Source organism: Quercus robur, chromosome 4 (genome assembly GCF_932294415.1).
Source record: "Quercus robur chromosome 4, dhQueRobu3.1, whole genome shotgun sequence".
In the NCBI taxonomy this organism is placed as follows: domain Eukaryota; kingdom Viridiplantae; phylum Streptophyta; class Magnoliopsida; order Fagales; family Fagaceae; genus Quercus; species Quercus robur.
The window spans coordinates 29430923-29443585 of record NC_065537.1 but is presented as its reverse complement, the minus strand read 5'-3'; the positions used below and the strand labels follow the sequence as shown (position 1 = coordinate 29443585).

Genomic DNA, 12663 nt, shown 5'->3' with positions numbered 1-12663 from the left:
TCCGCCTATGTAAGAGTGTGCTTAAACAAAAGGAAAGGAAATAGTATGTTCAGATTCCAAACAAAATGCTTCCGTCTATGTTCAAATTATTTTTAAAATATTGACCGGTTAAAATTAAGAAAGTAATTTGATAAGATTTTACGCCGGTCAAATGCGTAGACCTCAATCTTAATGCTAGGTGGGTTTTACAATGGACAAAATTCCACTAAAATAAAAGGAAAGGAAATGGTACGTTCAGGCTCTCAACAAATGCCTGTGTGTATGTTCAAAATCTTTTTTAAAATATTGGCAATTTGAAATCAAGAAAATAATTTGATAAGATTTTACGCTGGATAAATACATAAATCTCAATCTTGATGCTAGGTTGATTTTACAGTGGTCAAAATGCTGCTAAAACAAAAGAAAAGAAAATGGTATTTTTAGGCTCTAAACAAGATGCCTCTGTGTATGCTCAATGTCTTTTTAAAATATTGACGGATTAACATCAAGAAAATAAGTTGATAAGATTTTACATTGGACAAGTGCATACAAATGTATAAACCTCATTAATCTTGATGCTAGGTAGATTTTACTCTGGACAAAATGCTGCTAAAACCAAAGGAAAGGAAATGGTATGTTTAGGCTCTAAACAAAATACCTTTGTGTATGTTCAAAGTATTTTAAAAATATTGACGTGTTAAAATCAAGAAAATAATTTTTAAGACTTTACCTTGGACAAATGCATAAACCTCCATCTTGATGCTAGTTGGGTTTTTTTGGGTGCAAAATGCTAGTAAAACAAAAAGAAAGGAAAGGAAATGGTACGTTTGAGCTCTAAACAAAATGCCTTTGTGTATGTTCTAAATCTTTTTAAAATATTGGCAAATTAAAATCAAGAAAATAATCCGATAAGATTTTACACTGGACAAATGCATAAACCTCAATCTTGATGATAGGTAAATTTTATGATGGACAAAATGCTGCCATGTCTCTAATCCCTTCATTCTATGACGCTTTAGATCTTGATGCTAGGAGTAGGTGGATTTATCCTAATGATACTAATGATTCAAGGCTTTTCTTTTCATTTTCCCCCTAATTTTCTAATTTATCCCAACTCGTAATTTATGCATTTGTCCATTTAAATTTATGTCTTCAACAATTACCGAAATACACAAAAATGCGATGAGACCTTGCACAAAACATATATATTAAAATTGCATTGAGCGTGTTCATTTTTTTGATGTTAGTATATCATTTAATTTTTTTTTTTTTCTTATAGAGAAGATCAATCCAAACCCAAACTTAATTCACCTAAATTGTTTTAGCAAACACACCCAAAAAAAAAAAAAAATGTTAGTTTTAATATTGAGATTAGAAGTATTATGAACATATTCATTAAAAATATTAATAAGTGTAAGTTGAGTTATAAGATTTTTAACATTTTTTTTATTATGAAATTCACCAAATCTTTGTAATACAACGTAACAAAAGAAAATTTTTTATTAATATTTAGAAACCCAAAGTGCATAAATTACATTTCCAAAAAAAAAAAAAAAAAAATTTCTTCTTTCTGGTATGGTACCCAACCCAAACCCGCAACCCATGATCCGGCAGAGGGGTTTGTGACTTGTGTGGATTCGAAACGCAGAAGAGAGGAGTTGGTGTTGGTTTCAAATTAGTTTAGTATTGCAAAGCTAAAAGCAAGTTGGTAGGGTAGCGTCATGTGGAGGCTCTCACTCAGATACCCATTTCTCAACCCAGATCAAAGAAGAAGACCCTTCAAATCTATTGGCATTTGTAGCATCACCAATGCCAAAGATATCCAAGACATTTCCTGGGAAATCTCTAACTTTCTTGGACATGAAAACTGGCGGTCTTTCATGGCGTCCTCAGACATACCCATGAAGCTAAACCCAGAAGTTGTTCGGTTTGTTCTGCACCAAAACCAGGTGGGTGACCCCAAACGCCTCTTAGATTTCTTCAACTGGTCCAAATCCCAAATGGGTATTGCTCAGAATTTAGATTCTTTCTCTATTCTTGCTGTTTTGTTATGCAATTCCAATCTCCTTGGACCCGCTAGTAGGCTGTTACAGCAAATGATAAGAACACATTCCGGGTCGTGTTTGTTGGTTTTCGATTCGGTTCTTTGTTGCTTTAGAAATAGAGGTTCTAATCCTGTGGTGTTTGATATATTGATTGATAGTTATAAGAAGATGGGCATGTTGGGTGATGCGGCAAATGTTTTTTTGGGTGCCAAAAGCGGTCACATTATGCCCAGTTTGAGGTGTTGTAATGCTTTATTGAAAGATTTGTTGAAAGGTAATATGATGGAATTGTTTTGGAAGGTTTATAATGGGATGCGGGATGCTAAGATGGAGTTTGATCTTTATACTTATACAAGTTTAGTTGGCGCACTATGTAAGGCTGGGGATATAACGGGGGCCAAAAGGGTTCTTCATGAAATTAGGGAGAAGGGATGTAGTCCTAATTTGTTTATCTACAATGTGGTTATTGAAGGAATGTGCCGAGTTGGTGCAATAGCTGAAGCTATTGAGCTGAAAAAGTCAATGTTTGAAATGGGATTAGTCCCAGATACACATACTTACAATGTAATTATTAATGGACTTTGCAATGGGGGGAAATTGAAAGATGCAAAACTGATGTTGGAAGAAATGAAGCAGAGAGGTTTGAAGCTTAATGATTTCACATACTTGGTTTTCATTGATCGTTTCTTGAGGGAAGGAAATATAGATGAGGTTTTGCAACTTAAAAATGAAATGGTTTCTTGTGGTATGCGTCTAAACATTAGTACATACAATATGCTTGTTCGTGGTGTTTGTAAGTACGGAAACACGGAGAAGTCCCTTGAAATTGTTGATGAGATGATCAGAATGGGTTGCAAACCGAACTCCCAAACTTATAGTTTGTTGATTGAAGGGTTTTGTCAGGAGCATAACATAGGCAGGGCATATGAACTACTTTGTGAGATGGAGACCAGGAGCGTGGTGCCCACAGTTGCCACATACTGTACAATTATCCATGAAATGTGTCTTCATAACAATATTGCACAAGCTAATGGCATCTTAGGGGAAATGGTTGCAAAAGGCTTGAAGCCGAATGCCATGATTTACAGATCTCTTATTATGGGCTATGTCCGTGAGGGGACAATTGAAGAGGCAAGAAGGATTTTGAAAGAAATGAGTGATAAAGGAGTTGCACCAGACATATTTTGCTACAACCATATAATAACGTTTCTCAGCAGAGCTGGAAAGATGGAAGAGGTAAAGGCATGCTTCACTGAAATTCTAGGAAGGGGTCTGACCCCAGATGCTGTTACTTATGGGGCTTTCATCTGTGGATTCAGTAGGGTAGGAAGAATGCAGGAAGCAACCAAATATTTTAATGAGATGCTTGGTCATGGTTTAATTCCGAACAATCTTGTTTACACCGTCTTGATTGATGGGCACTTCAAGGCAGGAAACGTTATGGAAGCTTTTGCAACATTTCGATGCACACTTGCGCTGCGTGTGCTTCCAGATGTGCAAACATACAGTGTCTTTATTAATGGCCTCTTGAGGAGTGCGAAAATTAAAGAGGCCATTGATGTATTCTCTGAAATGAAAAAAAAGGGTTTGGTTCCTGATGTTGTCTGTTACAGCACTCTCATCTCTGGGTTGTGCAAGCAAGGTGAGGTAGAGGAAGCTTTCCAGCTTTATAATGAAATGCAATGTGAAGGGGTGGATCCAAATATTTTTATCTTCAATGCGTTGATTGATGGGCTGTGCAAGTCAGGTAATATTCAGAGAGCTAGAAAATTGTTTGGTGGTGTCTCAGAAAGGAGTTTCAAACTTGACAATGTAACCTACTCCACAATGATAGATGGATACTGCAAATGTGGTAATCTAATGGAGGCATTTTGTTTATTTGATGAGATGCTGTCAAAGGGGGTTGGGCCGCATAGTTATGTCTATAATTCTCTTCTCTATGGCTGTTGTAAGGAAGGAGAAATGGAAAGGGCTCTGAAACTCTTCCGCGAAATTGAGCAGAAGGGCTTTGCTACTACTCTTTCTTACAACACTTTAATTGATGGATTCTGCAAGGCAAATAAGCTGCAAGAAGCAAACCAATTGTTGCAAGAAATGATTGATAAAGAGATAAAGCCTGATCATGTGACCTATACAACTGTGATTGACTGGCATTCCAAGGCAGGGAAGATGGAGGAGGCAAACAAGCTCTTCTTGGAGATGCAGGGGAGAGATATAATGCCAGATGTTGTAACCTACACCTCACTTATGTATGGTTACAGAAAATTGCAGAAATTATCTGAGGTTTTTACATTGTTTGAAGGAATGTTGGCAAAGGGTATTGAGCCTGATGAATGCTGTTACATCATAATGATTGATGCTCTTTGTAAGGAAAATAATTTGGTGGAAGCGTATAAGTTGAGAGATGAGATCTTGGGTAAAGGTATGTTGACAAGGGGAACTGTTTATGATTCACTTCTTGATGCTCATTGCAAGAAGGAAGATCTTTCTGGAGCATCTAAGCTATTTGATGAAATAAGAGAGAAAGGGTTTAAGCCCAATCTTAGTACATGTAGCAATTTGGTCCGTTCTTTCCATCAGGCTGGCAGAATTGATGAAGCAACGCTGATTTTGGAGGGTATGATCTGCTCCAGATGGGTGCCAGATGATACTACTTTGAGTGACATAGTGATTGGGAACCTAATTGATCCAGATTCTGAGGATGCTGGTAATCTTATGAAGCAGATAGCATAGGAAGTTGAAGCAACATGATTGCTTAGCAAAGGGAAAGTGTATCTTGCTAGCAGTGCTGCAAGTGCTGGTAATAGCCATGGCTACAGCTTTGGTAATCTGGATGGTGAAGCTACTCAGGAGTTCAATTCCATTTATTGATGCTTCAAATTGTTGCACACTGCAGGTATCACAGGTACACAAACTGCACATGGTCCATTTTATTTTTAATTGCCAGATCATTGGCTTTTTGTTTGACTATCATTTTGTCAAACCATGCAGCTTTCTTCAATTGGCAATTTTGCCACTTTTTGTACCTTTGATAGTATTATTTTCAAAACAGGAGGTGAGGTTGATTGGAGGAATGTGCTTCTTGAACATTTCTATATAGTACTCAAAGGTGATATCTTTTGAACTTGTAGATCCTTGTACAAGGCACCAAATTGTGCCTAAAAAAGATCAATTTCAGCAAATTCAAAATTGATTCTACTCTCAACAGGTCATTTGTTTCTTTAAAAAAAAAAAACCTTGGTTAATGATACTTTACCCATTTGTGGTAAAATGTTAATTTCTACTGTACTTAAATGTGTTTGTGAAATGTGATTCCAATTGTAACCAGGTATTTTTATTTTTTGAGTTTACATTTCAAATAAATCCATTTAAACACTCAATTTTCTTTAATGATTTTGGGTTAACTTTTAGTAAGAAATTAAACTTTAGGTGAGAAAGTGAATTCAACCTAGACCATTGGTGAATAAAGTATAATTGTACGAGTTGAATTTATAATCTCTCTCTCTCTCTCTCTCTCTCTATACATATATATATATATATATATAAATATATATATACATAATGCAGAGCAAATGTGGATTGTTTTAATTTTTTTACTTGTGAATTGGGGTTTTGAGTATTTATGGTTTTTTGTAGGTATTGGAACAAGTGGGGTTTTAGGTAGCTGATGGAGGAGAACGTAAATTGTGGAAATAGGTGGAGGAAAGCTGACTTTGGACCGGGGCTGCCTGTTCATATAGTGTTCATTATAGGAAAATTGGTGGCTGGGGATTGAAATTTACAAGGTTTGCTTATATATCTGCGTTATTAATTTTGTTGTTATTAGTCACACTTTTTTTCTTGATTTTAATTGGGAGCATTTCCTAAGCACACAGATGAATTTTGGGATCAATGATAGATTTGAAGACGTTAAATGAGAAATTATGTCATTAGTTCCATGTTATTGGAATTTCCTAACAAAATTGTATTGCTTACATAAAAGGTTATGTTAATCCAACTGGACTCAATGCAGTGATAAGGAAATGGAGAGGAACTGACGTAGGGCAAGGTGAACGACAAAATATGATTTAGAACAACAGGGCAGATCTGGTATAGCTTGGGTTTTGAAGAATTAGGGTTAGGTTTTGGTAGGTAATAGGCTAGAAAATAATACGGATTATAGGGGTTTCAAAGGGGACAAGGATTAATAGGGTTTGGGAATGAAAAAAGAAGAAGGTGAAAATCAAGATTTGAGGTGCTGTGAACTGTGATGTGAATATTAGCCTTGATTAATAAAATTGAAGAAAATAGATAAATTCCAGGCATCACAACTCAAAAGAAGGTTGCATCACACAAACCATAAAGAAAGCTTCATAACTCTTAAATTCTGAAAACATTCATCCTTCACCACCTTAATAGAAAGTACTACAACTCTTTAAATAGAAGACTAATTCCTAATCCTAGTTGAACTGGGATTTCTTAAAACCCTAATAAGACTTGGACTTGAACTCCTTAGTCTTTTACTACTAAGCCCAACTAAATAACCAAAATTAAAATAAAACTAAAGTAAGATCCAATGGACTATAAGCACAGCCCATTCCAGAATATTAAGAAATTACATAATTGCCCTTGATACATGTCTTCTCACTGCCTCCTGCATGAGGAGCCCTTTTAATCTTGGAAGAGCCTTTCTCCCCCTCTGGTGGGGATGATCATGGATGCCTGGATTCTACTTTAATGGATGAGTTTGCAACAAAAAATTCTGAAGTAGGAAGGAATGATTAAATCAATTTTGATGGTGGTATTGCTGGAGAGCTGTGAAGTACTATGGTATTTACTCTTTTTGGGCTATATTGGGTCACGCCCAAGGATGTAGTGGAGCTTCTAGCCACTTTTAAAACATCTTCTTTTTGGTAGTTTATTTCAGTGGGCTCATATTTGGGGTTTTACACAATGCATTTCAATTTCTGCTTTCCTACAATCTGTTAGCTGTTAGCTCTTGAGCTTTTTATATTTTCTTCATGTCTAGAGTGTTCATCATCATGAACACAATGTTCATTTTTTCAATAGAAGTTTTATTACCCATAAAAAAAGAGTAGTGGAGCTTCTAGCTAGCTGGCCAGGCAAGTTTATTAAAAATAGAAATGGGGTAATTTGGAACATGGTTCCCCCACTGTCTGAGGTGGGGTATTTGTAGGGAGAGGAACACTCAGAACTTTGAAGTAACCAAAAGGTCGATTCAAGACTTGAAGATATCTTTTTTCCAGACTTTGCTTGGGTAGACTAATGCTTCAAGGGTTTTCCATTTTAATTCTTTGTCTGATTTGCTTGATGGATGTAGCCTTTTATAATTCTTAATTCTTTTTGCTCTCCTGCCTACCTTAGTACACATCCTGTGTGCTTTGGCCTTTGTATTTCTTCAATGAATTGTAATTAATTATCCAAAAAAATGGAATTATCTTACAATGTGTCTTCCATTCTATTATGTACCTTTTAAGTTATTGATCACCAATCCTTCAAGTTTAGGTTTACTTTAAACAAAAAATGACTTTGGTAATCCTTACTGGCATTATCATCATCCATCATGATACCTTTAAACAATAACAATGAGTTCAAGGGCACAAAAGTAAGGAATAATTGTCCATTAGGTTCTTTAGTTAGTATTATAGTGTGACAGGCTTGTGAGCCAATATCATACAGGGAGACCTATCGTTGTCGGTTCTGAAGGATATGTTGATTCTATGGCTTATTTTTATTTTCTCGTTCTTGGTGTTGCGCCCTAAATCAGAGTGCTGCTTATGTCTCTAAATCACATTTAACGTTATTGGTACTCAAATTACCATGTCAACTGGTTTTTGACTAGCTAGCATAGAATTCTTCTCCCCCCCCCCCCCCCCCCAAAAAAAAAAAAACCTGAATTTTCACAGTTCATCATTTTGTACCGATTTAATTTTTAGCCTTTTGTTCTTATAAATAAAGTTTGAAGTTTAATTTGTCATATATAACCAGCATTATACTGTTGTGTCTGAATATGAAAGATTCTTCAAAATACAGGGGCATACTGATGGCGACATGGCACTGCTTCATGTGAGTACTCACTCATTGATTGTTGGGGTGATCATTGTGTTGGGTAAGATTCTTAAAATAACACACCAATTTGGTGTGTACTGACAAAAATGTTAAGACCTTTACTTCTCTAAAGGTTTTTATTTTTTTGAGAAAAAAGAGAGGGTAGGGGGGAGAGAGAGGGGGTTGACATGGGACAATAGGGAACAACAAAATCTGATTTAAAACTTCTGGGCAGATCTGGTAGCATTTGGGTTTTGAGGGTTTAGGGTTAGGTTTAGTGGGGAAAAGGCTAGAAAATAATAGGGATTATGGGGTTTCCAAAGGGGACAAGGATTATTAGGGTTTGATTGGTTACTCTGTTGTATCTCATTATGTGTGAAAAAAAACAGGTGTTTGATTGGTTACACTGTAATATACTTTGATTTCTGTGCATGGGAGAGAACCTGTGTCCAAAGCACATGCTTTGTGGATATCTCAAGTATGCATAAGAGTCATTTTTCCCTTCCCTACTTTAAAGCTAAATTGCCTACAAAACACGTGGGTCGTTAAATTTTTTAATATAGAAATGTTTCAAGTAATTTGCATTTTTTTGACCGATTGTGTTATTGGGCCAAGAATTTGTCTTCTATCAGCTTGGTGTTGCATCCAGAGTTATGTAACAATATTGTCAAGCATACCAAATCCTGACATAGCATTGTTTCTACATTTAGAAGGCAGAGAGTGGAGAAGCGTCCATCTTGAAAGCAATAGAAAATAGAGCAGAAAGTTTGTTTTCATAGTTGCAGAAGTATACTCTGATTTGATCGTAGTGTATGGACTCACGGTGCGTCAAATGTGAGGATGTGGATCACCTGGCCCAGCAAGATAAGTTTTCAAAGGTAACTTTTGCCTGTTTCAACACTAGCATTTCTTGTGGCTTTATAACAACGCATAATAGTTTCCATATACATATTTAGTTGGTTCAATCCCATATATTACACTTGAAAGGGGTAAAGTAAATTCCTCTGGGCATGAGGATAAACTGCATAGCTCATCAGGGGTGAAAAGCTCTTGGATTACACAGTAACTGGTTTTTGGGGTGGGGTCAGTTGCTTGTAGAAGTTTTATTAACAATGAGGATTATTGTATAGCTCTGCGATGTGCACCTAATTTGAGTAAAGTTCTCCTATGTCATAAAAAAAAATAAGGGGTAAAGTAAATATCCTTTCTCTCATTCTTTTCATTTATTTTTTTATACATAAAAACAAATATAGTTGTTACAATATGGTATGGTTATGTCTACCTGTTAAGTGTACAAATGCTAAATTTTCTTAAAGTAACTATTTTAGTATGGAATTGATATTTTTCTCAAGCCGTTAACCATTAAAAATCAGTTAATCCTTGCCATGGAAGGGTCCTGCTCCTGCCATTAAATGTTTTAGTTTTCACTTAATAGGAAGAAGGCATCAGTTATCCATTACATTTAAGCTAAGAACTTTGTAGTTCAATTGACACCTTTGATGTTTCCAATGGAGACGTTTAGGGTTCCCTCCCTCCCCCCATTGTAACTATTGAATTATCATCAAAAAGTTTTCCCTTACATTTAAGGATCCCACTGTGGAAGAGTGTGCTGGAATATTAGGGCCTGTTTGGTTTAGGCCTGTTTTGAATGATATCACTGGAAACTCATAACTCAATGATGAAAAAACGTGGGACCTACATAATTTTTTTTGTTTGGCTTGATTTCCTAATCTTGTTTTCATCACGCAAACTCAGAAATTTTGAGTGAGAGTGATGAAAACCGGAAACACTAAATTGGTGTTTTCAGTTTCTGAGATACATAACTCAGTGGCAGGATTGTAAATTTTTGACCTCTGTGGGGCCCATATATGTTGATGGCATTACCTCTCTCTCTTACTTTGTCCTCTCTCTTTCTTCTCCCACTTTTTTCTTTTTCTTTCTTTCTCCGGTTTCTCTCACTCTCTCTCTCTCTGTTTTTTCTTTCTTTTTCCCTTTGTCTGGTTCTTTCTTTCTTCCTTTCTCTGGTTCAGCCCAGTTCTGCCGCCACCACACCGAATTTCGGGTACTCACTCGAAACCGAAGTTGAAGCACAACCATCATTTGAATTCGAGATCTCTTTGGACTCGAGCCTCTTGTTTTCTACTACCACCTGTTCTTTCTTCTCGTCGTTCGTAAAAGAGGTCTCTACGGCGTTCTTGCAGTCATGAGAAAACGATGCCGTGTAATAGCCTTCTAGCTTTTGACGCTTTTGCTCAGTACTAGTACTCTCAGGCTCTAGTGTGGCCACGTCGGTTACGAATTTGAACCGTCTGAAGCCAATGACCTAGAAAAGGAAAACCATGAGACCATGATCGCCGGTGCTAGTTTAGCCCAGTTTTGCCACCACCATCAAAGTGAGAGCCTTGAAACACCAAGACCATGATCGCCGGTGTTGGGTTTTGATTTTGTCGCCGTGATTTTGTCGCCGGTGTTGGGTTTTATTTTTATTTTGATGAATGGGTTTTGATTTTGTCGATGGTTGATAAATGGGTTTTGTTGATGGTTGCTGGGTTTTGTTAATGAATGGGTTTTGTTGATGGTTGTTGGGTTTGTGGTGGTGGATCGATTCGTAGTGGTTGATGGTGGCTAGTGGCTGGGTTAGTGGTGGTGGACTGGTAATGGTTGATGGCGCCGGTGAGTGGCTGTGGGTTGAAGGGAGGGAGAAGATAGAGAGATAGAGATGGAGAGATGCGGGTAGCAACAGTAGCAACACTGGGTAGTGTCAGTGGTGGGGATCACGGTTTTGGAGAAAAGTTGTAGAGATATGTAACTGAGAACTGAATCCAAATATGTGTTTTGCAATTTTTGAGTGAAGGTGAGGTTTGAGAACTGAGTTATGAGTTTTGGGTTTGAGTTATGGGTTTTGAAAACTGAGTTATGAAAATTGAGATATCACTAAACCAAACGGGCCCTTAGTATTTGAGGCATGCATGATTACCTTTCTTGTGTTATCTTTCCTTTGTCTTTGGGAAATCTGGGCATAGAAAGGACTTTATTGATTTAATTCTTGTATTCTTCCCTGCATATTTGTGCATGCCTTATCATTGATTATGTATGCTTGCAGAACAATTTGAAGTGATTCCCACGCAAGACTTGGCCCCTTGATGTGGATGCTGGCACAAAAGGGGCACGCGTTTGGGCCCAGCTGGGTGCAATTTTGATGGGTCTGGGCATGGCAGATGTCAGACCGGTGACTCTGGTGGGCTACTTGGTGCACCCCCAAACACCCTTGCCAAATTTGCTCTTAACCAATATCAAAACTTGGATTTCTTTGATATCTCTCTTGTTGATTGGTTTAATGTTCACATGGAATTTTGTCCCACCAATGGTGTCTGCACTAAAGGAATAAGATGTTCCGCTGTGCCGGACTCAGTTGAAAGCTCTGATGGGTGTAACAACCCTTGTGCTGTATTCAAGACCAATGAATATAATTGCAATTCTGGGATCAGCGGTCCTACAAATATTCCAAAAATTTCAAGGATCAGTGCCTGAGTGATTACACTTATCCTGAGGATGATGCAATAAGCACATTTACGTGCAATGGTGGGACTAACTATAAGGTGGTGTTCTATGTAAGCATTTTCAATTCAGAACTTCCAAAAAGCTTGTGGGCTGTGTTACCTTGCCCGATGTATTTGGGCATACCTTAGTAGTGGTCCCCAGTTAATTATAAGAAATAGACTTCCAAACTATTTATTGTTGGCGCGGTGGCTAATTTTGCTGTTCTGTACTCAATAAATTCAGTGGCAAGTATGACCCATAAGGACATACAATCCGGAAATCCACGTCAATTTCAGATGTAAGCTTAGTATATATCAGTAATTAATCTTTTCGCATTCTAACGTAGGGGAGAATTTGCAAGAAGTTAGTGGAACAGGGTCTAAATGGTTGGTTATTTTGACGCTATTGTAAAGGTCATTGGTGTTTACAATGTCACACCTCCCTCAATGTTTGGATGATGTAATAACAATGTTATATTTAATCGGGATTAGTGGTAAATTTTTGACTGACACCTCATGCTCATCATTGATAATTAGAGTACAATGTGAAATGGTGGGCTGATTGAGGGTTTCTCTCTTCGTAGAAATGGTCCAAAGATTTCTCACTTGTTTGTTTTGTAGATAACAGTCTCCTTTTCTGCCAAGCACGGGAAGATCCTTTGAGTATCTATGAAAAGGCACTGGGACAAAAAATAAATTCTGCAAAAACTACTCTTTTCTTTAGTAAGAATGTCTCAAGATTCTACAAAGGAGGTACTAAAATTTTTTTTGGGAGTACTTGAGATTAATGAATATGAGAAGTATTCGGACTTGCCTACTGTGGTAGGGAGAAATAAGAAAGCTAGCCTAAATTATATTAAAGATAGGGTGTGGGGGAAACTACAAGGTTGGAAACAGAAGTTGCTTTCTCAAGCGATAAAGAAGTTTCGTTGAAGGCAATGGTTCAAGCCATCCCTACTTTTGTAATGAGTTGTTTTCGTTTACCGGTGGGACTATGCCAAGATATTGAGATGCTTATTCGAAAATTTTGGTGGGGTCAAATGGGAGATAAG

At 37.2% G+C, this 12663-nt stretch overlaps 1 protein-coding gene and 1 pseudogene across 10 annotated transcripts; both read left to right on the top strand.

The window, feature by feature from the left end:
- The first annotated feature begins 1540 nt into the window (after window positions 1-1540).
- Window positions 1541-11495, top strand: LOC126721101 (pentatricopeptide repeat-containing protein At5g61990, mitochondrial-like). Of its 10 annotated transcripts, none has more exons than XM_050424120.1 (6): window positions 1541-4929; window positions 5077-5133; window positions 5661-5809; window positions 8058-8133; window positions 8783-8950; window positions 11176-11495. In XM_050424120.1, the coding sequence occupies exon 1, from the start codon at window positions 1701-1703 to the stop codon at window positions 4755-4757; it is 3057 nt and encodes a 1018-aa protein (XP_050280077.1). In that variant the 5' UTR covers window positions 1541-1700; the 3' UTR covers window positions 4758-4929; window positions 5077-5133; window positions 5661-5809; window positions 8058-8133; window positions 8783-8950; window positions 11176-11495. The 10 variants fall into 10 exon arrangements, with proteins under 10 accessions (XP_050280077.1, XP_050280073.1, XP_050280079.1 ...); XM_050424116.1 differs by having other exon boundaries at window positions 5016-5133; XM_050424122.1 differs by lacking the exon at window positions 5077-5133 and having other exon boundaries at window positions 1541-4920.
- On the top strand, window positions 11191-12095 carry LOC126721714 (protein P21-like; annotated as a pseudogene).
- The last annotated feature ends 568 nt before the right edge of the window (window positions 12096-12663 follow it).